This window comes from Episyrphus balteatus, chromosome 1 (assembly GCF_945859705.1).
Source record: "Episyrphus balteatus chromosome 1, idEpiBalt1.1, whole genome shotgun sequence".
NCBI classification, from domain to species: Eukaryota; Metazoa; Arthropoda; class Insecta; order Diptera; family Syrphidae; genus Episyrphus; species Episyrphus balteatus.
This window is the reverse complement of record NC_079134.1, coordinates 125,256,267-125,279,118: the sequence shown is the minus strand read 5'-3', so window position 1 is coordinate 125,279,118 and position 22,852 is coordinate 125,256,267. Positions and strand designations below refer to the sequence as shown.

The 22,852-nt window shown below is 29.6% G+C and overlaps 1 protein-coding gene across 1 annotated transcript in view; it reads right to left on the bottom strand.

Annotated features, from left to right (window-relative positions):
- LOC129906812 (uncharacterized) overlaps window positions 1-22,852 on the bottom strand; it is a 331,394-nt gene that overhangs the window by 38,610 nt on the left and 269,932 nt on the right. The window contains 2 exon segments of the mRNA XM_055982740.1: window positions 10,111-10,266; window positions 16,158-16,285. Coding sequence (XP_055838715.1) covers window positions 10,111-10,266; window positions 16,158-16,285 — 284 coding nt within the window.

The window sequence follows — 22,852 nt, the reverse complement described above, 5'->3', positions numbered from 1 at the left end:
TTTTTTTTTTTTTGGCAAACATTTTTTTTTTATTTCCAATATTTTTCAGTTGTAATAAAAAAATTCGTAAATTGTGCAATTTTTATTTGCAAAAAATATTTGTTTGACGTGATAACGTCTTATAAATCGATGAACCATGGCAGCCACCACAAAAAAGTGACGCCATTTTCTAACGTTAAATACACTCTCGCACTTTCGCAGTGCGGCAAAAAATTTCAGTTAAAAATTAAAAATAAACTATTAGAGATACAAAAATCTTCTATAGCTTATTTGAAAGATAATAACTTAAAGCTTAGTCCAAATGAAGGATTTTTAAAAATTCCGTCTTTTAATAGGGCAAACAGGGGTAAAACGGAAAGATGAAATTTAAGCTAAAATCTAAACGCAAAGTTGTAGATAGTTGATTTTTTTTGCTATAGATAGATGAGACTAATTTAAGAATAACAGTATTTAAGAAAAAATTCTAAAAAATTTTGAAACTAAGCTATAACGTTTTGTTTGAACATTGTACACGTGTTGGGGCTATGACAAAATGATGATTTTGGGTAGGGAAAATTTGTTTTGACAATTCTAAAGGTGCCAGGTGAAAGATGAAAGAAAAAAAAATTAGGGGTCTGATACGGATTTTTTTCCAACGCTTTGCGTTTCGAAATATGAATTTTTGAAAAACACCTTGTTTTTAAGGGGTATTTTTGGGTAGTTTTAGATTTTTAGCTTTTTCTTGGAGCGTTTAAAAAATTTCAAACTAATAGGTAATATAGGTTTTGGCTTTGTGCATACATGTGCATCGTTTAGTGAGTTTTGACTGAATAACGGAAGATGCAAGTTTTAAAAAAACACGTTTTTTGACCATTTTTAACCGATTTTCATCGTTTTTTATTTTTATCTTTTTTCTTAAATAGATACACGAATAAAGTATGTAGTGTAATGATAGACCATGACTACGACTATATGTGTGTGAAGTTTCAATCATTTTCGTTAACACAATTTTGAGATAACGGTAAAATAAAATTTTAGAATTCAACAGGTTATAACTTTTGACCAAGAGCAGATAGAAATTTTATTAAACTTTTATGAGCATCCTGATACAATTACCTTTCATTTGGTATATCACACATAACGATAGACTAACTACAAACTACACAATGTTAATTCAAGAAACTTGCGAAAAACCTCAAATCACCAGTGGAGATCTGTTGCCGCCATGAGCGTAATCTCAGTCTGGAAATTCGACATGGTCGACTATAAAAAATTCTTGTAGGCATCTTTGAAAATGAGATTGATATACGTTATATGAAAGCTGAAATAATAAGCTTTCACATGGTGTATATTTTTTATGGGTTGTCAAACAAAAAAATTAATTCCATTGCCTGAGAACATAAAAATAAATGTTTTTTTTTGCTTTTTTTAATGAAATTTTATCGAGTTCAAAAAATTTTAGCTCTTTTTGTAGATGTCTCATAGAACTGATCGATATATATATTTTGAGCTTAGACAATAAGATGGTATAAAATTTTTTATAGGTTGTTAGGGGAAAAAATGGAATTAATGACGTGAGAAAATAAAAATTCATGTTTTTTTTTGCTTTTTTTTTTGTTGAAAATGATTGTTTTCAATAAATTATTTTTATACTTTTTGGGCATTGTAAAAATTAAAAAATAAAAGAGGAAATACTTGGGTTTTAAATTGCATAATTTTTTTTTGTAAGCTTTTAAAATAAAAAAATTAATATAATGAGAAAAGAAAAAAGGTATTTTTTTGAAGTGAAAACTTCTTTAGTATCGTAGTGATTTGAAACAAGATGAAACGAAAACGCGACACGACTTCAACTTGTTATAACTTTTTTGTTTTAATAGATCGATGAATGAAATTTGTACTGTAGATACGTAATTAAATAAATTATAATTGTACAAAATTTCAATTAATTTCATATTCAAAATTCGGAGATAATGGTAAAAAGATGTTCTTTTCCAATACACGTTATATCTTTTGATCTAGTGCACATACAAATTTGGTTTAACTTTAATACGCATGCTGATAACATAATCTTTTATTTGATATATCACACATAACGTTACGTGCTCTACAAGTTACACAATCTTAAATTGAAAAAAATTTAAAAATACCTCAAAACACCTGTGGAGATCTGTTGGCGATGACCAGCTACCAGTGTAGGAAGTACCTTAATCTCAGTCTGGAAATTCGACATGGTTGACTTTAAAAAATTCTAACTTCACTTGTAGACATCTTTGAAATAAGATTTATGCATCATTATACAAGGTGAAACAATAAGCTTTCACATGGTATAAAATTTTTTTATAGGTTTTCAAACAAAACAATTGAATTAATAGCATGAGAACATAAAAATAAATGTTTTTTTTTTTGCTTTTTTTGATGAAATTTCATCGAGTTTAAAAAATTCTAGCTCTTTATGTAGATGTCTCATACACCTGTTCGATATATATATTTTGAGCTAAGACAATAAGCTTTAAGATGGTGTAAAAAATGGTGGAAAAAATGGATTTAATAGTGTGAGAAGATAAAAATACGTGTTTTTTCGCTTTTTTTGATGGAAATTGGTCGAGTTCAAAAAATTCTAGCTCTTTTTGTAGATGTCTCATAGACTTGATCAATATATATATTTTGAGCTAAAACAATAAGCTTTCAGATGATATAAAATTTATCTAGGTTGTCATATAAAAAACATGGATTTGAAGGTGATAGAATAAAAATAGGTGGATTTTTTCTATTTTTTTTTTTGCAAGAAAAATGATTTTTTAAAGTTTCACTTCTACCACGTGTGAATTGCACACATGATTTTTTTTTAGCTTTTTCTTGTAAATTATGATTGTTTGAAAAAAGTAAACGATTCAATTGACTCATTTTAAACAAAAGCACACAACCTGTTTTCTTACGACGTTATCACGTAAAATCATCGTCCGTAAAACGGCTTTACAGACAACCTCTTTTTAATTCAAATATTTTTCAGTAGCAATCATTTTTTTATGTTTTTTTTTTATTTGCAATAAATGTTTTTTTTTTTAAGGTAATTTCCTACAAAACTCTTCTGCAGCTAATGAAAATTTTAGATAAGAAGTGCAAAAAGGCTATTAAAAAAACCACAAGGTTTCCCGTTGGCATCATGGCAACGATGGTTAAGTGCAGATTGCACCTCAAAGAACTTAAAGACGATAATAATGCCAAATTAAAGCTAAAAACGTCAGCAAAATTGAGATCGCCAAAACTAAGCAGTAAGGTACTGCCGAAAAACCGAAAAACCAATCAATACAAAATCTCAAATCAAATTTAAAACCCAGTAGCTCAAAACAGAACTCTGAAATGATTGTTATTTCATAATTATTTTAAATTTAAATTACCATCATCAGGTTTAAAATTTACATTATTTCTCTTTAATTCAATCTCTATGGGATACGCGAAATATTTAATTTCGTTAATTTTTAAATACCTCAGTATTCTAAATATTCGTACTTAGCAGCCTCCCTAAAGGCTGAAATATATACATAAATTCTAATCCAAAAAAAATGAAATCCATTGAAATATTATATTCCTCGTTCTGATATGATACACACCAATATACAAAAGAATTGAATACAATTTAACGTTATTTTAATTTTTTTTTTATTCTAATGCTTTAAGGCATCCAAACCGATTTTAAATTTTTTAACAAAAATACAAAATAAAAAAATAACAACAAAAAATCAACTAGCTCTGAAAATTCTTCATCAACCGTATCGTTTATTGAATTTTTTTTTTTGTTTTTGTTTATTTTCTGATTACAAAACCATTTAAATTTGACCTTTTAAATTTTCATTTCACGTCACGAAGAGTAAAATTGAAAACCAGAGAAAGACCATTCCAAATATATTTACCTTTATCTATATTATAAAGTTTTATATAGATATACTTTTGCTGAATATAAGTGGAATTTAGATAGACGGACGTAGAGATATATTTTTGTTAAATGGAGTTGTTATAATGAGATTCCTTGAATTTATCAAGGATTTCACAAATCACGACAGGTGACAAAAAATTGAAAGGTGTTAATTATTATCAAAATTCAACAGACAACGACAACGAACGTAGAGGTAGAATGAGTGTGACAAAAAAAGAAAAAACAAAAAAAAAAAACAAATATTTTATGCCCTTTAGGACTTTTAAGTTATTTTTTTTATCTCCGGATTTCAATTCTGGTGTTGAGAATAGAAATATGTCACAGTTCAAATTGATGTGAAATATTTGACCATTTGGAAAAAATTATTCAAGGTTTAAGCACTGTAAAAGATCTATATATTTTGATTGACGAGAAAAGGGTTGAGTTGGATGTACCTTCTATCAGTAGTATATCAACAAAAAAAAAGGAAAAGATAGAAACTTTGTTCAATTGGAGAATAGACTTCCTGTTTAATTCCTTGGGCTATTTGAATGAGGAATACGGATTTGTATGCAAAAATATATAAAAAAACTGCGTCCCCTATAATAGTTCTTGACATAACGGAGGGGTTTATGGCTTTTTAAAGAAATTTAAAAATTTTCTAGGTATAGTTAAAATGTCAGATGTTGATTATTGACAATTAGCATAGAGGAGTTCTTTTTTACTAAAGCCGATAGGAAGTTAGTATGGTTGTCACGGGTTATCCCCAAGATCCTTTACAGTTAAAGTTTCAAGTTATTGGAATTTTTAAAATACTTGATTTCAACAAAACAGCGTTTTTAGTTTTCTTATACCTAAAACTGCAAATAAAAGAAATAACATAACTTAATTATTTTTGTATGTCTTGCATTAAAAGATGATTTTTAAAAAATTTATAATAAGTCCGCAATCAAGGGGTTATTATAATTACACTGTGTAACACTCAAAATATACGCGAGCGGATAACTATCACGTTTTGTAGAACTAGTCGTACTGACTACGAAACGGTATTTAAAAAGTCCCTAACACCCCCAAAATCTGGAGTTAGGTGCAAAAAACGGTTTTTTGGACCTTCACCCGTTGAAAAAATTCTAGCTTCGTCAAATTTGTACCCATTTTCGATTTTATAGTTTTTCTGATAGAAGATAATTATACATTTTCAACAATGTATAAAACATGTGATTCGGTTAAACCACCTAGAATTTATAAGCAGTCGAAGTTCAAAAACGCCAGTTTTTTGTCACTAGCCCAACTTCGACATCAATTTAAAGTACCTATATGTTTTCAAAACAACATTTGTTTAAAAAAGCAATTTTACGGTTTCAACCCAGATACAGAAATTCGAATGTTTAGGCACCGAACAACAATGTTATTTTGGCACGTAGCAAGATAATTTGGGCGCCAGGATTTGATAACGGTTTTTTTGTAGAGGAGTTCAATACAATCATTTTTAACTAAATATTCGATTTCAAAGTTAAAAATAGGCGAACAAAAATTTTTAAAAACTCATTAATTACTTTTTTTGTCCAGACTGTAAATTTTAATAAAAAATTGACTCATGCAGAACTTGATTCCTTATTAAACAGTGAAAATTATATGTTTCTATGCCTTTTTGGTTTTGAGAAAATTGAAAAATAATTTTATCTGAGTTTTCTTTTTTTTTAAATTTTAAAATTTTAATTAAAAAAATATTAAGAACAGATTCCTTAAAATAACATATTTTTTTTAAATTGGTGGTATCTTTCAAGAAAGAGTTTAAGGAAATCCAAATATATTATATTGGAATTTTCTAGAAACTAAGGATAACATGAAATTCAACAACTGAATACCCAATTATTACAGTACAAATCAATTCAAAAAAACATTTCCCAAAACACGAAAATAATCTAATCCTACCATGACAATAGCAACAAAATACGCTTAATTCCATCACAAAACTTCCATTTGGAGTTTTATTTCTTGACTAAATCCTCTACCTCTGTCACAATGATTATTATCAATTGATCCCCAGACAACAATTTCATCGAAAATGTATCTATCTCTTCTGATATCTACAAAAAAAAAAATATAAATAATATAAATCTTTGTATTTCGCAAACCGAAAAATGTCGTCTTTCATTTCGTTGTGTAGTCTCATATCAATTTCCTATATAATACTACGAAATTCGAATAACCTACCTATTTTTTCTTTTACTTTTATTTTTTCAAAAAAATATATAAAAAAAAAACTCTCTCGTTAAACGAGAAATCCGATTTACAACGAAAATACATTTCAACCCAACATAACACAACATAATACCCATACAACAATCTCAAAAAGTTTTTCAATTACCTCTCATTTTTTTTTTTGTATTTGCTGTTTTTTTTTTTTATTATTTTTTGTTTTATTGAATCAAAGACATAGACTTTCAGATAAAGATGTACTACATACTGATATATATATTTTATTCGACAGAAAAAAAAAAAAAATAATAAGAAAAAGAGAAAAAATAATAAAACAAACGATTTGACAATCTGATTTCTTTTCAGTTTTCACAAGGACTCTTAACCAAAAGAAGAAAAGGAAATAAATTTTGAAACTATCTTAGTAATATAAAATAAAAAAGAAGACAAAATAGATAGAAAATCCTCTGCATCCGGTTTAATGGAAAGGCCAAAAACTTAAGACCGTTAGCAAGCCATATGCACTTTTGACTTTTTTCGGCAAGTTCTATTGCCAAAAACAAAAGAATGAAATAAAAACAAAAAGCAAAAAACAAAAAATAGAACAAACAAAAAAAATAAAAAACAGAAAGAAATCTTCAAGAATTAAAAAAATAAAATAAATAAGGTAGTCTGTTTGTAGAAGGAAAGTATTACATATCCCGTTATCCAATAATCACATTTACACACATACACACACACACATCCATATTAAGCAACACAGGGTGGGGTGATTTTTATGTTGTGTTTTTTTAATTTGTTTATATCTTAAAACTACAACTGGATTGAACTGGGCCACAAGTGTTTATTTTATTAAGTTTGATAAGTTTTTGGAGTGCTGAATTTTCTATCAGCTCACGTTTTTGAGCAATTTCCTTTCTAAGCTTTTCCCTAGTGGGTTTGTTTCAAAAACAAGGCAATATTTTTCTAGATGTTTTGGGTGTGCTTAACTCGAATCCGAAATCAAAATTTTTTATCAGTTCGCAATATTCCCGTTCAAAAATCTCAATAATAATCGATTTTTTGCTTTGTACTTATTAAGCATATTTCTGGTTATGATCGATTTTTTGCTATGTACTTTTTAAGCATTTCTCTAGCTTAAAGCGGTCTTGTTCTGAAACCTCAATAATCGATTTCTTGTGATGCTTTTTTTCAGCATATCCCCAGCTTTCACTGGTTTCGTTTCAGCTCAAGAACAAAACAATACTTTTCTAGATGTTTTGGTTGTGCTAAACTGGAATCCGAAATCAAAAACTGTTAAAATATCTTAACTTTTTCCTAATTGCACTGTATAATATATGTAAAAGTCCCATTGATATTGAAATTCATTATGAACTAAATATGATTTTTCTGACTTGACTATAAATTAAGAGTTACGTGTTCCAAAGATACCTTCATCACTTGTTTATTGTATTACTACTCACATTTCTTTCAATTCTGTTTTTCAAATATACAATTTTTAGTGCCCAAAAGGAAGTTTTGAACAACCCAAAATCTGAGGAAGATTCCTTTCAATTTCGACGGAAGTTTTACTTGAAAAAAAAAAAAAAAATATTAATACCGATCATTTTGCCAGATTGTATAAGTACCATTTCAAGACAATCAGGTGTTGTTTATACTCCAAAATAGATGCTCATTTTCAAGTCTAAATTTTACCAGAATGCTGATTTATCTGGTATCATCAGTTAAGAGTTTCTAGTTTAGAAGAAGACAATGAAGAATCAAAAAGGAAAGATTTTTATCAAGATGTACCAATGTACCAATTCTGATGATCGGATTGGCACCCATAAAATAGCTTTATTTCGAGCCATAAGACTTGGCAAACGCACCTTCTAAAGTAATTTATTTTCAAATTAATTTAAAAGATGGCTACGAACTCAATGGATTATAACAATCTTAACAAAATTTTTCCCATTTTGGTATTTTGATGAACTTTAAAGCCGGGACAAGACTAAATTTTGGGGCCCCTTTGATATTTGGGGGCCCCTTTGCGCTGATGTACCTACCTATCATCGTTGGGGGCTTAGATTATTCAAGAAATATTTTTCGGGGCCAAAAGATAATATATAATTTTTCTTTCAAAAAACCATTTATTTTTTGGGACCCCAGATATAATTTTTATTTTAAGATGAAATATTATGTGACTGATTTTCTTTCTTACAAGCTGAGGGGTATATAATTAGGACCTCTATCACTTGAATCTAAAAGATTATAAAAACTTTGAAATAATGTTCCACAGTTAAACAATTAACTCTAAAATCAATTGACTTATCTTTCTTAAATGTTGTTTTGGTACGATTTGGAGTGTTATTTTCATTTTCGATTGTTATTTGAGATACCTTTCAATACCGTGACTATTGGTGCATTCGAAAACGTGTATATCCAAAATTATCATTTTCAAAATTTTTTAAGTCCAAAATTTAACTTTTAAAGATTCGAGATAAATAATAAAATGCACGACTGGGGTCGCACGTACTTGCTCTTGCAGTTTAAAACACTTTAATGTTAGTTAACTTGTATATTTTAAGATCTGCCTCTATATAAATTTAAAGAAATTTTGTTGATGTTGGGGAAGAGCCGACATTTAGGGCAAAATTTTGAAAAATTTGTATGGGAGGTATACTTTTTTGAATTTTTTGAGAAAAACTAACGATGCAGTTTTATTGCAATTGCTTCAAATATTACGTTTGCAAAGTTTAATCAAAATCGTTAGAGCCGTTTTTGAGTTATTTGGTTTGAATTGAAAAATTTGTATGGGAGTTACACTTTCTAAGCGAGATATAAAAAAAACAAAAAAAAAAACAAACTTTCAGAATTCCATAAAAATCATCTGTACCAAATTTGAAGAAAATCCGTCCAACCGGTTAGGCTGTGGAAATGTGTACAGATTGACGTACAGACGCACAGACGCACAGACGCACGGACGGAATTGCGAGACCCACTTTTTTGGAATTCTCCATTATCGTAATGTTGGTTTTGATTAAAACCTCAAAAATTTTTTCCGACACCAAACCAATACTTGCCCTATAGAGCAAGTAAAAATTCTTTATTAATGATGAAATTTTAATTTCCAGATTTAAAACTAATAGCTAATTCTTAATTTACAAAATCCAGAAATACAGAGTTTTGGCAACCAAATTCTGACACTTATAGAGTAATCCACCAGTTTTTGTTTGTTTACAACAAAACTTTTGGTTTTTCTATCGATTGATTTGACTAAAAATAATCTTTTTACTGAAAATTCCAGATTATAGTTGTAGTGTAAAAATGTTTTTTTTTTTTTTTTTTTGAATTTCATAACCACTTTTTTTCTAAAACGTATTACAAAGTAAAGACATTTCAGGGAAGGTTAAAACGTTTTTTTTAACGTTTTAAAAGTTAATTTTTTGTAAGGCAAAACGCTTTTTTTTTAATCATTTTTGTTTTTCTTCTTTCTCTAGGACGTGCGGTCTTTATATAATAGTGGAAATAAAATTCATTCCAATATTTTTCAAAATCTACTACTACCTATTATGAAAAATTATGTCCAAATTCGCTTAAGGCCGAAAAATGTCTTAGTAGAAACTTTAAGCTCTTTCAATGTTAAACGTCTTCATTCTTAATTAAAATAAAAATTCGCCCTAATTTTAACTTTCAAAAGAGTACCCCCTTCTCATTGTCTTATTTGGTTAACTTGGGTCTTATGAGTGTCAGAAACACAATTTTCGTCCAACGTGTATACTTGCTGAACATCTTGACGAGCGTAAATTTTAAGTTTCTCTAAAAACTATAAATTAAGCCTTGAAAATGTTTTTTACTGGTCAATGTCAGATATATACCACCGCACCCACACCCTGTATCTACTTTCATACCCCCAAATTACACTTACACAAACATTATATATACATTTGCACACACTTATACATAAATCTTTCAAGATTTCGGAAATTTTGTATACACTTTTTTTGGAAATAAACACAAAACGGAATTCAACTTACTTTCTTCCTCGACATCAACACGATTCTCCAGTTCTGAAGTGCTCTTCTGGCGTCTTAGGAGTTTCTGCTTAGCTTGGCATCGTGGTAATTGAGGTGCACAATCTCCATGTGTGTTCAACTTGCATATCCTGCACCGCAAGCCTTGTCTTGTGTGTCCTATTGCAATAAGATACACATACAAACACAATGAAACAAATACAAACAAAAAGAAAAAAAAAAGTAGAAAAGAAAGAATAAAAAAACATTTTATCATTATTTAGAAGGAGTTTGCAGTCAGTTTGAAACAAAAAGAAAAAAAGAAAAGATGTTGCAGAAAGCGAAAGCAAGGACCATGACTCTAGGACGACGACGACGGACGATGGCAAATGTATAAAAAAATGCAATAATACGAGAATAAATTTTCAAAGTTGTAATTTTTTTTTTTTTTCCTTAGGTATAGCTTTTGGGATTTTATGCATGATGCGATGAGCCTTGAGCTTAGACTGAACCATAAATCTGGCCATAATGACGAAACAAATGGAGAAGGCGTTCATGCTTGAGCTCGTAGACTATTAGCATTTGGCTTTGGTTGATGCATTTTTTTTTTGTTTAGTGCGTTATTGCAGGCAGCGTGATATTAAGGATGATGGTTGTAAATTTATGTGCACATTTTTCTTCTTTTTTTTTTTGGTAATTCTACTTACACACACCAGAATAAAGTTGGAAGATATTCTAATATAAATGTCATGATGTTAGTAATTTAGATATTCACAATTTGAGAGAGCAAAAGAATTGTTTTAAAAAATTTTAAATATAAACTTTAATGAAGACTTCTGAGAATTGAAATAATTTAATGGTTAATAGATATTGCCCTAAGAGTCAATAAACGATGAAAATTGAATCAATTCAATAATTGATTCTACATATCAATAAACTCAATTATGTTTATGTACCTTAGGCCAATTTCACACATAGCTAACCTTCAACACTAACCTACCGATTACCCCGATTTTCAAAGTATTGGATTTCTCTTAAGCTTCTGCGATGATATATTGCATCTATATGAATCAATTGAATGACTTAATTCATCATTTTAAAAGTCATAGAACGGTCAACACATTTTTTTCGTAAAGGGTCACTGTGGTGTATACGTAACCTTATTTTTTCTTTTTTGAAACTTTGATCCAGAATCAAATGTGTATTATAATTTGTGACCGCTCATTGACAATAAGATGCATGAATTTGCACTTAGTCAGTATTAAAGCTTCTTAAAAGCTTTGGTTTAATATTCTAGGTAAGAATTGTTAGTTTAATAAGGTTTATGAGAATAGTCGAAAAGCCATCGACACCATGAATAAATTGTCTTTAAAAAAAACACTAAAAATACTAAAATGAATCATCACTCAAGCCAAAAACAGATAGCTTGTGCCTTCATAACATCAATCACGAATTTGTTCGTTCGATTTTATTGGATCATTTAGCCGTGATAGTCGTAGCCACACGACTTCATCCGGACGCGTGTTTTTTTTTCTTTGGCCATTTTGGGTCGCTACAGTTTTCTGATTTATGGATGAGACATGGGTCTAGCCACTAAGAGAAAAAAAAAATTGACGAATTTGTGGTGAATCAAATGGGGCATTTTGCTATCAGGAAATTATGAACACATGGATCAAACGACTTTTAAATAGAAATTTGGGGAGCCATGATAGACGCTTCTTACTTTAAATACTAAACTAAAATTGTGGGTAGTAAAAGGCTATATTCCCCTTTCCAAGTGTATTTTTGTATATTTGAACTCTCTCTCTTTTGAGTCAATCCCCTTTTTGTGCAACAAAAGTGCTTATTTCAACAGTTTTTTTTTTTAAGAAAAACTATATACTTTATATTTTACCCTACAGCAATTTGTTTGAGGGATCCATATTTCTTTGAAAGCGGTATAAATGTCAAGTAGAGCATAATCCCACATACATTTACCTTTACTCTTTATGAACTTATGAAAAATTAGGGTAAGAATAATAGCGCTTTATAACTGAACTTTGGAGTGTAGTCCGAAAATTTAGGGGAAGTAAGGAACAATTGAAAAAAAAATATGTACTTGCAGCAACGACTTGAAAATAGATCCCACAAATATATCGTCACTTTTACGTCAAAGTAGCATACGTGTTTAAGAAAAGAGCACATACAAATCACAAAATAAAACTTTGTCTACCTGTAAATTTCACTAAGGGCAAAAAACATTTTTTTGTGGAATTTCAAACATTTCGAACATTTTAGTGTGATGGTCAATTTTTAGCCGATTTTATTATTTTTTTAGGTATCCTGATTTCAAAATGTTGTTGATGTTAAAAAAAAAAAAATCATTTTCTAATTCAAGTATATGACTTTAATTGATGTCAAAGAAGAGGAAATGTGGAAATAAGGAGGCAATCAAAGCAAGGAAAGTTAGTTTTTGTCTTTCAGAGGTAATCACTCCGAGGTTAACTGCCTTGAATACCATCAGCAAAAGAACTCTTGCAATGGTACAGTCCGAAGGGCCAAATTTAAGTACAGCAAGAAGTACGGAAAAAAATTTTTAAATGTCGAAAAGACAGCAAAAACTTTTAGCCCTTTGTTAAAAATATCAAAAATTCGTCAAAATATTTGCATTATTGGAAAAACCTAATATCCTTGCAGCCGCTGCCCGAAAGTAATATGATCTCCTTTAGTTTTGAAGAAATGTTCTTCAATTTTGACTGAACTACTGCGTAAGCTGTTTTAACTATCTTACTCTTATAGCAAATGCTTTTGTTCAGCCAATCACTAAAATGGTGAATCGTCGTCCTTTTTAAACTACCTCCATACTTTCAAGGGTCATGGAAACTTTGTTTAAAGGTCAGATTATGAAATATCTTGAGGAACAAAACATTTTAAACAACCGTCGCGTCAGTACGGTCTTCGAAGAAGAAAGGTCCACTGAGAATCTGATGGCTTATCTTTCCGAAAAGTGGAACCAATATTTACATCGTTTCGGTGGAAGTAAAATTGTTGTCAAAACTATAGGTATGTTTATATGCGGTGTCGAACCTTGGACTTTTGCCGCCCAAGGCAAATTCAATTTTGGCGCCCCAAACAAAGAAAAACGAAAATCGTACAAATTAATATTAATATCTTCTTCTTATGATTCAGCATGTCTTTTTCAATAGGTATTACATCTTTTTGAACTTTGTCGTCAACTCTGACTTGACTGATTGCTTTAAGTTTCTCGCAATTTTTAAAGTCAACATTCTTTGAAATATCGCAGATAAAACCAAAGTTTTCGTTCAAATATTGATACTGTCGAAAACACTCTTCGAGAGAAAGATAACGTCACATCGATTAGGTGTTAGAAGAAATTAACTTTGAATTTAAATTTTGAATCAATTGATTGAGATTGTTCAGACTGATACGGGGACTACATAAGCTCATCGAATTGGGCACAATATAATCTAAATGCATAATTCATCTTTGTAGGAATATCTATAGCGTGCTTGTACAGCCATGGCCAAAAGTATTAGGCACCAAAAAAAAAAATGCTTTTTTGAATACTGGAAGCGCGGATTTGTTTCATCTTCCATTTTTTTTTGGCTGAAATTAGTCGTAATGCACGTGGGTGTCTTATATATAATATACAACTTTAACAATTTATCCATTGATTCTCATATTGTTTTAATGTGGCTTTGGGCCGATTTTACTAAGTCGGGAAGAATGAAACCCCAAGTCTTAATTTTTTTTCCCGTGTATTAAGAAAATTATGCTTCTTCTTCAGCACCAAATTTCTTTGGAATATATTGTTGCAAAAAGCAGGTAAAAGGATTTGAACACAAGTAGTTTTTTCTCAACGCACCCTCACTATATCTCGAAGGAAATTACTGCAAGTTCTTGTTTTCAGGTGAATGAGACCATAAAGCCTTCTAACTGTGAATACTTAAAGTTTTGTACAATTTGCTTCTGTTACTTCCAGTATTCAAAAAATGCCTAATACTTTTGGTCAAGGCTGTATAATGCCTCAAATAAAGATTCCTCAAAACGGCTTGGCTGAAAGCACTGCCGCAGTTTATCTTAATGTTCTAAGCATGTTCAAAAGTCCATGGATTTTGACTGAATGCAGTGCAATAGTATATTGATATTGTTTAAGATTCAATCCTCCCCTTTTTTCAGTTTTGAAAAAATGGGATGAAATAAAATCAAATCTGCAGATTTTGATTTTCGGCAGAAAATGGGAATTGAAATCTGTTTAGAATGTCAAGCTTGTTGGGAATACCCTATATAGGGGATCCCAAAAGTAATAATTTAAACAAAATATCTAAAATTCATACCATTTTCGATTAAATGCACTTCTTGTGAAATTTATGAACAGGGAAAGCAAAATACTGTTTGAAATTAGGAATTTTTCGAAATCTCACAAGCAGTGCATTTAATCGAAAACCGTAAACATTTAGGATGAACAAGTTACCAAATTTTAAAAGCCCTTTAAATAGTCTATCAGAATATTTCATTTGAATCATTAATTTTGAGACACCCTGAGATGACAGTAAAAAAAAGATTTGCAAACATTTTTTGGAAAATTTTTATTTTATACATTTTTGACCGTAAATCAAAATGGCGCAATTATGCGCAAAATTTTATTTTTATTCCTTAATTTTGAGTAATATGAGATTCTAAATCCATTCATAACTCATCGGCAGTCGTCAGCAAAGAATAAATCTACTCTACAATTGAAAATTAAAGTTGGCCAAATTACTTCCCATTAATTGTTATTTTTTTTAAACAATCAATTTAAAGTACAGTCAAAAACAAGTGACGGATTTATAAAGTAGAGATTCTAACCTTTTTATTGATATACAACTCTTATAAGGTCTCTTCACAAACTTCTGAGAAAACTAGGTTTAAACGGTTATATAAAATAGGACGAAAAAATTGAAATGTAAGGTTCGAGACTCATTTTAAATACTTTTATCCAAAATATATTAAAAACAATGTAGCATACATTTGATCATAATTGCGCAAATTTCTATTATATTATAATCATTCCTTTTTTGAAATGATCACATTCGTTAAAACCAATTTTGAGATGGTTTTGGTCGTTTGGTCCCATTGTGCAACCCTTATATGGTTTCGACAAATATTATCTGATGAAATGGATGAAAAACTATATTTCGAACAGCTCAATACAAATTTGTATTAGATGGGTTCAAATCAGATACATCCACGAAATTAATGCTGGCGTTACATTAGGCTCCGTTTTATTCTTTTCCTAGTTTTTATTCAACGATTTTTTAAGAATAACTTCTAATCAGCAGAATTTTTTTGCTGCGATGACAGTACTCTAGTTATTTTCCCTCAGAGATAATTTTAGATTTCAGTTATTGGAAATTTAATTATCCTTAATTATAGACCCGAATTTAGCGAAAACTCAATCTAAACCAAGTCTAATTTAGAGTTTTCGAAATGACTTAAAAATGTCTGGGTTGCTCCGCTGACATATTTGCTTAAAAAATGGCATTCAAAAGTCATTTTCGAAAAAAGGTTGAGGTACGAGGTTCCCTTATTTATTTATTTATTTACGGCCGCAGTCATAAAGGAGAGGAAGAATAGCTTTATGGTGAGGAAATTCTGCAAAAATGAAGTACCTAGGTTTTTATGTTGAAAAACTACAGCTATTTTTGTAGTGGTAATCCAAAAAGATTAACTAATGAGTATATTAAGTAGAAGCTTATTTTAAAACATTTAAAAAAAAAATGATTTTTGTTAATGCAGAGATATTTAAAATTTGACATTTTTTTTTTATAAATTGTAGGTATCTAACTTATTCAATGTTGCATGCATTTGATCATTTAAGAATCTAACCATCAGTTTCATTTGGAACTCTCAATTCTTTTACAAAATAAAAGTTTAAAATTGAAGCTATTACTCAAATTGTATAGAAACTTTTGCACCCTACCAACTTTATTCTGGTTATGAACTTTTCGTATATTACCATGTGTGCAATTTGCTATGCGTGCATATGCAGAGCAATCATCATCATCTATTCGTTTTTTTATAATAATTACCTCGAAGTATCTGTGAACAAACGTCGCATGCGGTGATTTTCTTGTACGTGTACTCTTGCAGGTGATGACTTCCATCTTCGTTAGGTCGTAGTGGTTGAGAGGGTGCACTTCCTGTGGCACCATTTCGCCTAAACACCAAAAAGTAATATAATAACAAATTTTGTGTCAATATTAGTAGAATCAATGTGAAAATCAGCACAATTTTATACATTAGCAGATATACGGATACAAAAAAAAAAAAAAAAAAAAGAAAAAGATAGATTTTACATTTATATATCTCGCATAGTTGAGTTGAGAGATTGAGAAGGTGTAAATTTATGTAAATGGAAAAAGTTGAACGAGTAGAGTAGAGAGCGTTGTGGGAGGATGGTTTGGATGGTTTGGATGGATGGATGGATGAACGAATGGTGCTTTAGGTTGATGGGGGAAGAAAGGAATGTCAGACATTTAATTATTGTTCCTTTTGGATGTTGGTTTTTGAGCGCGTTGGCTGTAAAGTGGTGCGTTTTGCTTTTGGTCTTTAATAATAAGCTCGTGGAAAAAGGCAAAAAGGAAAGTGCTTAAGCTGTTTTAATTGGATTCGATGGAGCTTAACAAAAAAAAAAAAAAAAAAAAAAAAAAAAAAAAAATCGATTTCGGGATGAGGATGGTGGTGATGATGATGACGTTGAAAGAGCTTGCTTGGCGTTGGAACACGTGAAAAGCGTAGGAGGACTCGTTTCAATTTATTTGCTCTACATATGTGTGCATATGTTGATGTTAGTATGTGAATATATTAACACACAGTTTGTCTGCTGAAAGGATTAAACTACCTCCCATTATTTTTTTTTTTTTTCAAACAAATTCCCAACGAATTGGGTCTTCTCTTATTGCAATGTCTGCTGACTTTGTGTATATCTTTATCTGATTCGTATCAAATAGGATTTGTGTGGACAAAAGACATGTTGTCTACAGATTCATCCTCGCCGTTTGTATGCTACTAGAGTATAGTAGAGGTATATATACACATTAGGGTGGGTCAAAAAAAATCGAAATTCTTTTTTTTTGATTTGGTACTCCGAAAAATCGATTCCTAGATACCTCTAGTATATACACACCAAATATGAGCTCTTTATATTAATAGGAAGGTCCTCCGCTTTTAAATTTTCCATTTTTACATCAAGCTTCTACAAAAAAAATTTTTTTTTTTTTATAAATCAAATTTCTTTGCTTATTCTTGTAGGAAATTGAACGCTCTACAAAAAAAACTTCATACTCTTTTTCGTTTATCTAACCGTTTAGTAGATATTTGAGGTCCAAAAATCGAGAAAATCTTTAAAAATTCGTTTTTTGTTCTTAATTTTGTAACAAATTGAAAAATCCTAATAATCAAACGCGCATGACATATTCTTGTAGGAAACAGATTGCTCCACAAAAAAGGTCTTAATAATTTTTTTCAATGATCTAACCATTCTAAAGATATTCGAGGTCAAAGTTAAAATAAAATTATGAAAACATTTTTTACTTTTCAAAATTTTCTAATTCACTGAAAATTCAATATTTTCAAATTAGCAAGATGTTTTCTTGTAGGGACTTAAACATTCTATAAAAAGTTCCTTGGCAGCAAATTAATTGCTTTAACCGTTAAGAAGATATTCGTATCCAAACCAATGCCCACTGATTTCAATAGTTTTCTTATGACAAGTATGCATTGCGATTTGAATACGATTATCTTCTAAACGGTTAAAGCAATTAATTTGCTGCCAGGGAACTTTTTATAGAACGTTTAAGTACCTACAAGAAAACATCTTGCTAATTTGAAAATATTGAATTTTCAGTGAATTAGAAAATTTTGAAAAGTAAAAAATGTTTTCATATTTTTTTTTTAACTTTGACCTCGAATATCTTTAGAATGGTTAGATCATTGAAAAAAATTATTAAGACCTTTCTTGTGGAACAATCTGTTTCCTACAAGAATATGTCATTCGCGTTTGATTATTATAATTTTTCAATATGTTACAAAATTAAGAACAAAAAACGAATTTTTAAAGATTTTCTCGATTTTCGGACCTCAAATATCTACTAAACGGTAAGATAATTCAAAAAAGTTTATTTTGTAGAGCGTTCAATTTTCTACAAGAATATGTGAAAAAAATTGGCTAAAAAGTCAATTAATAGATGTAGATGCTTGATGTAAAAATGGAAAATTGAAAAGCGGAGGACCTTCCCATTAAGATAAAGAGCTCATATTTGGTGAGTATATTCTAGAGGTGTCTAGCAATCGAGTTTTCGAAGTACCAAATCAAAAAAACGAATTTCCATTTTGTTTACCCACCCTAATACACATATAGCCTTCAGAGTTCTGGACAAAATGGACAAATGGAATTTCTCCTTAGGGGTCCTTGGTTTTGGTATATATTCACATCTGTTGATGTCGTGTGGTTTGATTTGTGTCATGTCATTGAGTGGCTCCTTAGTGGGTGGCATATGTTACTTTAACTGTCACTTTGAGAGATGAATTTGACATTCATTCACAATGACTTGTTGTTTGTCATTTATGTGCTGCTAAAGGGAAATGTTGTTTATCCGGTAATGAAATTGAAAAATTTATATATAACTGTCTGGTGGATTTGAAATAAAAAGGATTAAACTGCTGTATCAATAAGTTTATTAATTTATGAAGATATAGGGATTTCATTAAAGCTCGTCTTGTTGATTAAATTATTGTTTTATTGAGTGTTGTAAGGGATTTCTGACAAATTGATGTTAGTTATGAGTACCTACCTATGTCTCTCAACTTTGAGTTTTTTTGGTTTTAAAAAAGTACCACGAAAATATTACTTTAAAGTTTTATTCATGGTTATCAAGTCGAAAAGTAATAGAATACACCAAATTACGTATCAAAACATTCAAAACTGGCTAAGTTATAGGCATTTTTTTTTTTGACAGGAAGGATGGTTTTCCGAAAGGAACGTTGAAATACTGCAAGTGGTCGACTTGCTTTCTTTGAAAACTGTCTCGGGACAACATTTCACAAACTATCCGGTTGATTGTTCTCAAATTTTTGCGAAGGAATTTTTGATAACTTGATTTGATTTTTTTTTTATAAATTTTGTTTCTTGAAAAAAATTCGGTAAAAAATTAAATTTTTTTTCGGATCACCATACTTTTTCTAATGGTGGAGATTTTGTCCCCGTTTTTAGAAGAATTGAAACAATGATTACACTAATCCTGTAGCAATTTTAGGCACGAAATATTTTGGTTGCAATTGATTAGCAAATAGTGCCAAATATTGAGTTTCTAAATAAATATAACTTTAAAACAAAAAAACAATAGAATTGATTTTAACCCATACAACTCGAAAATTATACCTAAAAAAAGTTTATGGATAAGTTTTCGAGATTTCTATGATTTTCAATGTTTTTTTTTGTCGTTTTTTCTTCAAGCATACTAATCAAGTATTCGGATGTAATACCTACAGTGGTTAATATTCGTTTAAGCGCATCGCAATACTTTTCATGATTTCGACTTGGTATGAGTGATTTGATTGTTTTCTTCTACAAGTTTGTTTGCAAAAAGTTTCGTTACAGTAAATCACTTTGAAAAAAAAAATGATAAACAATAAAAATCTATGCAGTTTGCATTATTTTATAGACAAATAAATCGCATTCCTTATTAATCTGTACCTACTGTCAAATAAACAATCGTTTAAGCGTAGTAGCTTTATTTGTAAAAAAATAACAGTTAATCGATTTGATCTTTTTAACTTTTGGATATTAGATGGTAGATCCATATTATTTCTAGTAGATAAAGTGAAAAAAGTAAATAATTTAAAGGTTTCAGAAATTATGGGGAAGGGAAAAGGCATAAATGTTTAAGAAGTTTCATAAATTTAAGTTTTTTATGTCTCAAACCCATGTTTCACTTTTTAACAGACAAATTGCAAGTGAAATACAAAGATAAGAGTGTTTTGAAAGTTATGGAATTAAATTGAAAACAAAAGGCAATACAAACAGACTCGAAGACAAAAAGGCCAAGTTTTTCAAGACGATTCTAAAAATTGTCTTTACTGTAGGCAAATTTTGGACAAATTAGATTTGCCAACAACAAAGCAACACATTTCCAGAATTCTTCTCCAGTCCAAAGGGGTAAAATTTCATAGAATGATGATAAAATCCAAACTTACAGCCTTACACAATGTAAAAAGATTAGATTCTGCAAGAAATTTGGAAAGATGAATGGGAAAATGTAATTTTTTCACATGAAAAGAAGTTTAATTTGGATGTTTCTGACTGTTACAGTTGTTATTGGCATGAACCAAGAAAAGTGCTCTCCGAACACAGCAGAACCTCGGCAGTTGTATGGGGAGCATTTTACTTCAATTTAAAGCTGCCTATTTGTTTTATTTCAACGAAGATAAACTAAAAAAATTTTACAGATTTGTTAGATAAAGTTTTCTCTTCATTCATTAAATAAAAAATGGTTTCGTCAGAAAAACATCGCTTTATTGGATTGACCAGTCCTGATTGTAATCCAATGGAAAATCATTGGGGGATACTTGCATCAAATGTTTATAAAAATGGAAGACAATATGAAACCATTTTGGAGCTAAAAAAATGCATCCAGACATGTTGGGAAGACATAGACCCGAAAGTTAAAAAAAAACTGACGCATTCAATGACAATCTAAGTTTTTGAACTTATAACGAATAAAGGTAGCCATACCAAGCATTAATTTTGTTATTTTAAGTAAAATTTTTGAAAAATGCTAAGTTTTAGATAAATGCGTTTAAATGAATGTTTAACAAATTTTCACTTTTTTCTAGTTTTCTGTTATTTGCACTTCATTAACTTCAATATTTTGAAATATGTAAATAAAATTTAACTAGTTGGAAAATGTCCATACCGAAAATCCAGTTTACCTCAATTCTAATATTTATACGTTTCAGCAAGTTATTCAATTTTGCACATAAATTGTCATATTCGTTCAAACGAATGCTTACAAATATAGGTATATGACCAATTTGAAGAGAAGAAAAGGCTTGGAATGTTGTATAAATAAGAAAAAACACTAGAATAATTTGTTTGTGTCACCTCAAAAGTTAAAATACATTTTTAACAAATCGTTTTTTTTTTTTTTTTTTTTTTTGTAAGAAAAGTTTTTACATAATAAAAATTTCTTACTCAAAGAAAAATTCAAAATCTTTCGAATTTTTCAAATTTCAAATTTTTCATGTGACTATACAGCTTGTTAAGATAAAAAAAAACTTTGAATGAACTCAGCATTGCACTTTCCTATAGTGCGGAATATTATGCGTATTTCAATAAACTCAAGGAAAGTTCGATACGCCAGATCAGTCCAAACAGCAAGGCCTTAAATACATACATATTTTAATAGTGCTATAGATGATGTACCATCAATATATGAACCTAAATTCCAAAGACGTCCACAAAAAATCCAGCATCGTTTGAACATTTTGAAAAAACTAAAACCAAACGAACTCAATTACGTCAGTTTTGCAGCGGAAGTAAGGTACCTTAGGCATTTTAATCGATCATTATGCCACACATAATTTTAATGTTCAAAACTCAACTGGTTTCATTTTGTGTTTATCAAATAAGAAAAGAATTACTTTTCTAATCGAACAATTAATTTGTAAAAAAAAATATTACTCATACACCACAGTGACCGGTTAAATTTAAATATTGAGAATTGATACAGAATTCACTAACGCTGTAACAAAAAAAATGAAACTAGAAAAATGTATCAATAAAATACTATGATTAAGAAATTTCAAGGTAAATTCTTTTGTTGTGAAACCTCTAAGCTTGAAGATAAAACTTCACGAAATTCCAAAAGAATACAAAAGCTTCATCAACCGATACTAACCAAAAAGTGTTCATTCCACAACAAATGGAGGACTAAAATTATTTACTGAGCAATTTACAAAGTACTTATATAAAAAAAAAAAAAAAAAACAATTTATGGTACAATAACCATTATTGCTTTTGAACATCTTGACAATTTAACTTTGTAATTTTTTGTATTTGAATTAAAAACGTCGCATTTCATCAAAGAAATTTAAACGTTTTTTTTTTTTTAACATGTTCCTTCTTTGAATTTGCAAAAGGCATTTAAATCCTTTCAATTTTTTGTTCTCTCTTTGTTTTAGATTAATTTCTTTCTCTTTTCTATTTGCTTTACCTAGCTATATAAAAAGAAAAAGGTTTTTTTTTGGAACTAAGATAAATTACAAAGTATTTCCAAATAGAAACCTTTTTTTTCCAACAAAAAAAGGAAGAAAAAAGAACAATTTTAACTTCAAATCTTCAATTCCTTGTTATTTGTTATTTGAATAACATTAAGGACTATTCCTCTTAAGGATGTTCCAATTTTTGTAACAAATCCTTTTTATTTTTTTTGCTCTTCCATTCATTCATGTTTAATGCATTATTCCAGTTTTATCCAGAATTTATTCATCCCATCATAGAGGAAAAATGTATATATATATCCTTTCTCTCTTTGCTTTTGATAGACATTTTTATAATCAAGCAAAGCTCTATAGAGTATCCTTACACACACCTGAGTTGAGTACCTTATAAACATATTCCATTCCTATTAAAGTTGCACCACTCCAAATTTATTTGTCATGGAAGAACAAATTGAAAAGCGAGTTAGCAACAGTTAAATAACACGTCGTTGTCATTGTCGTTGAG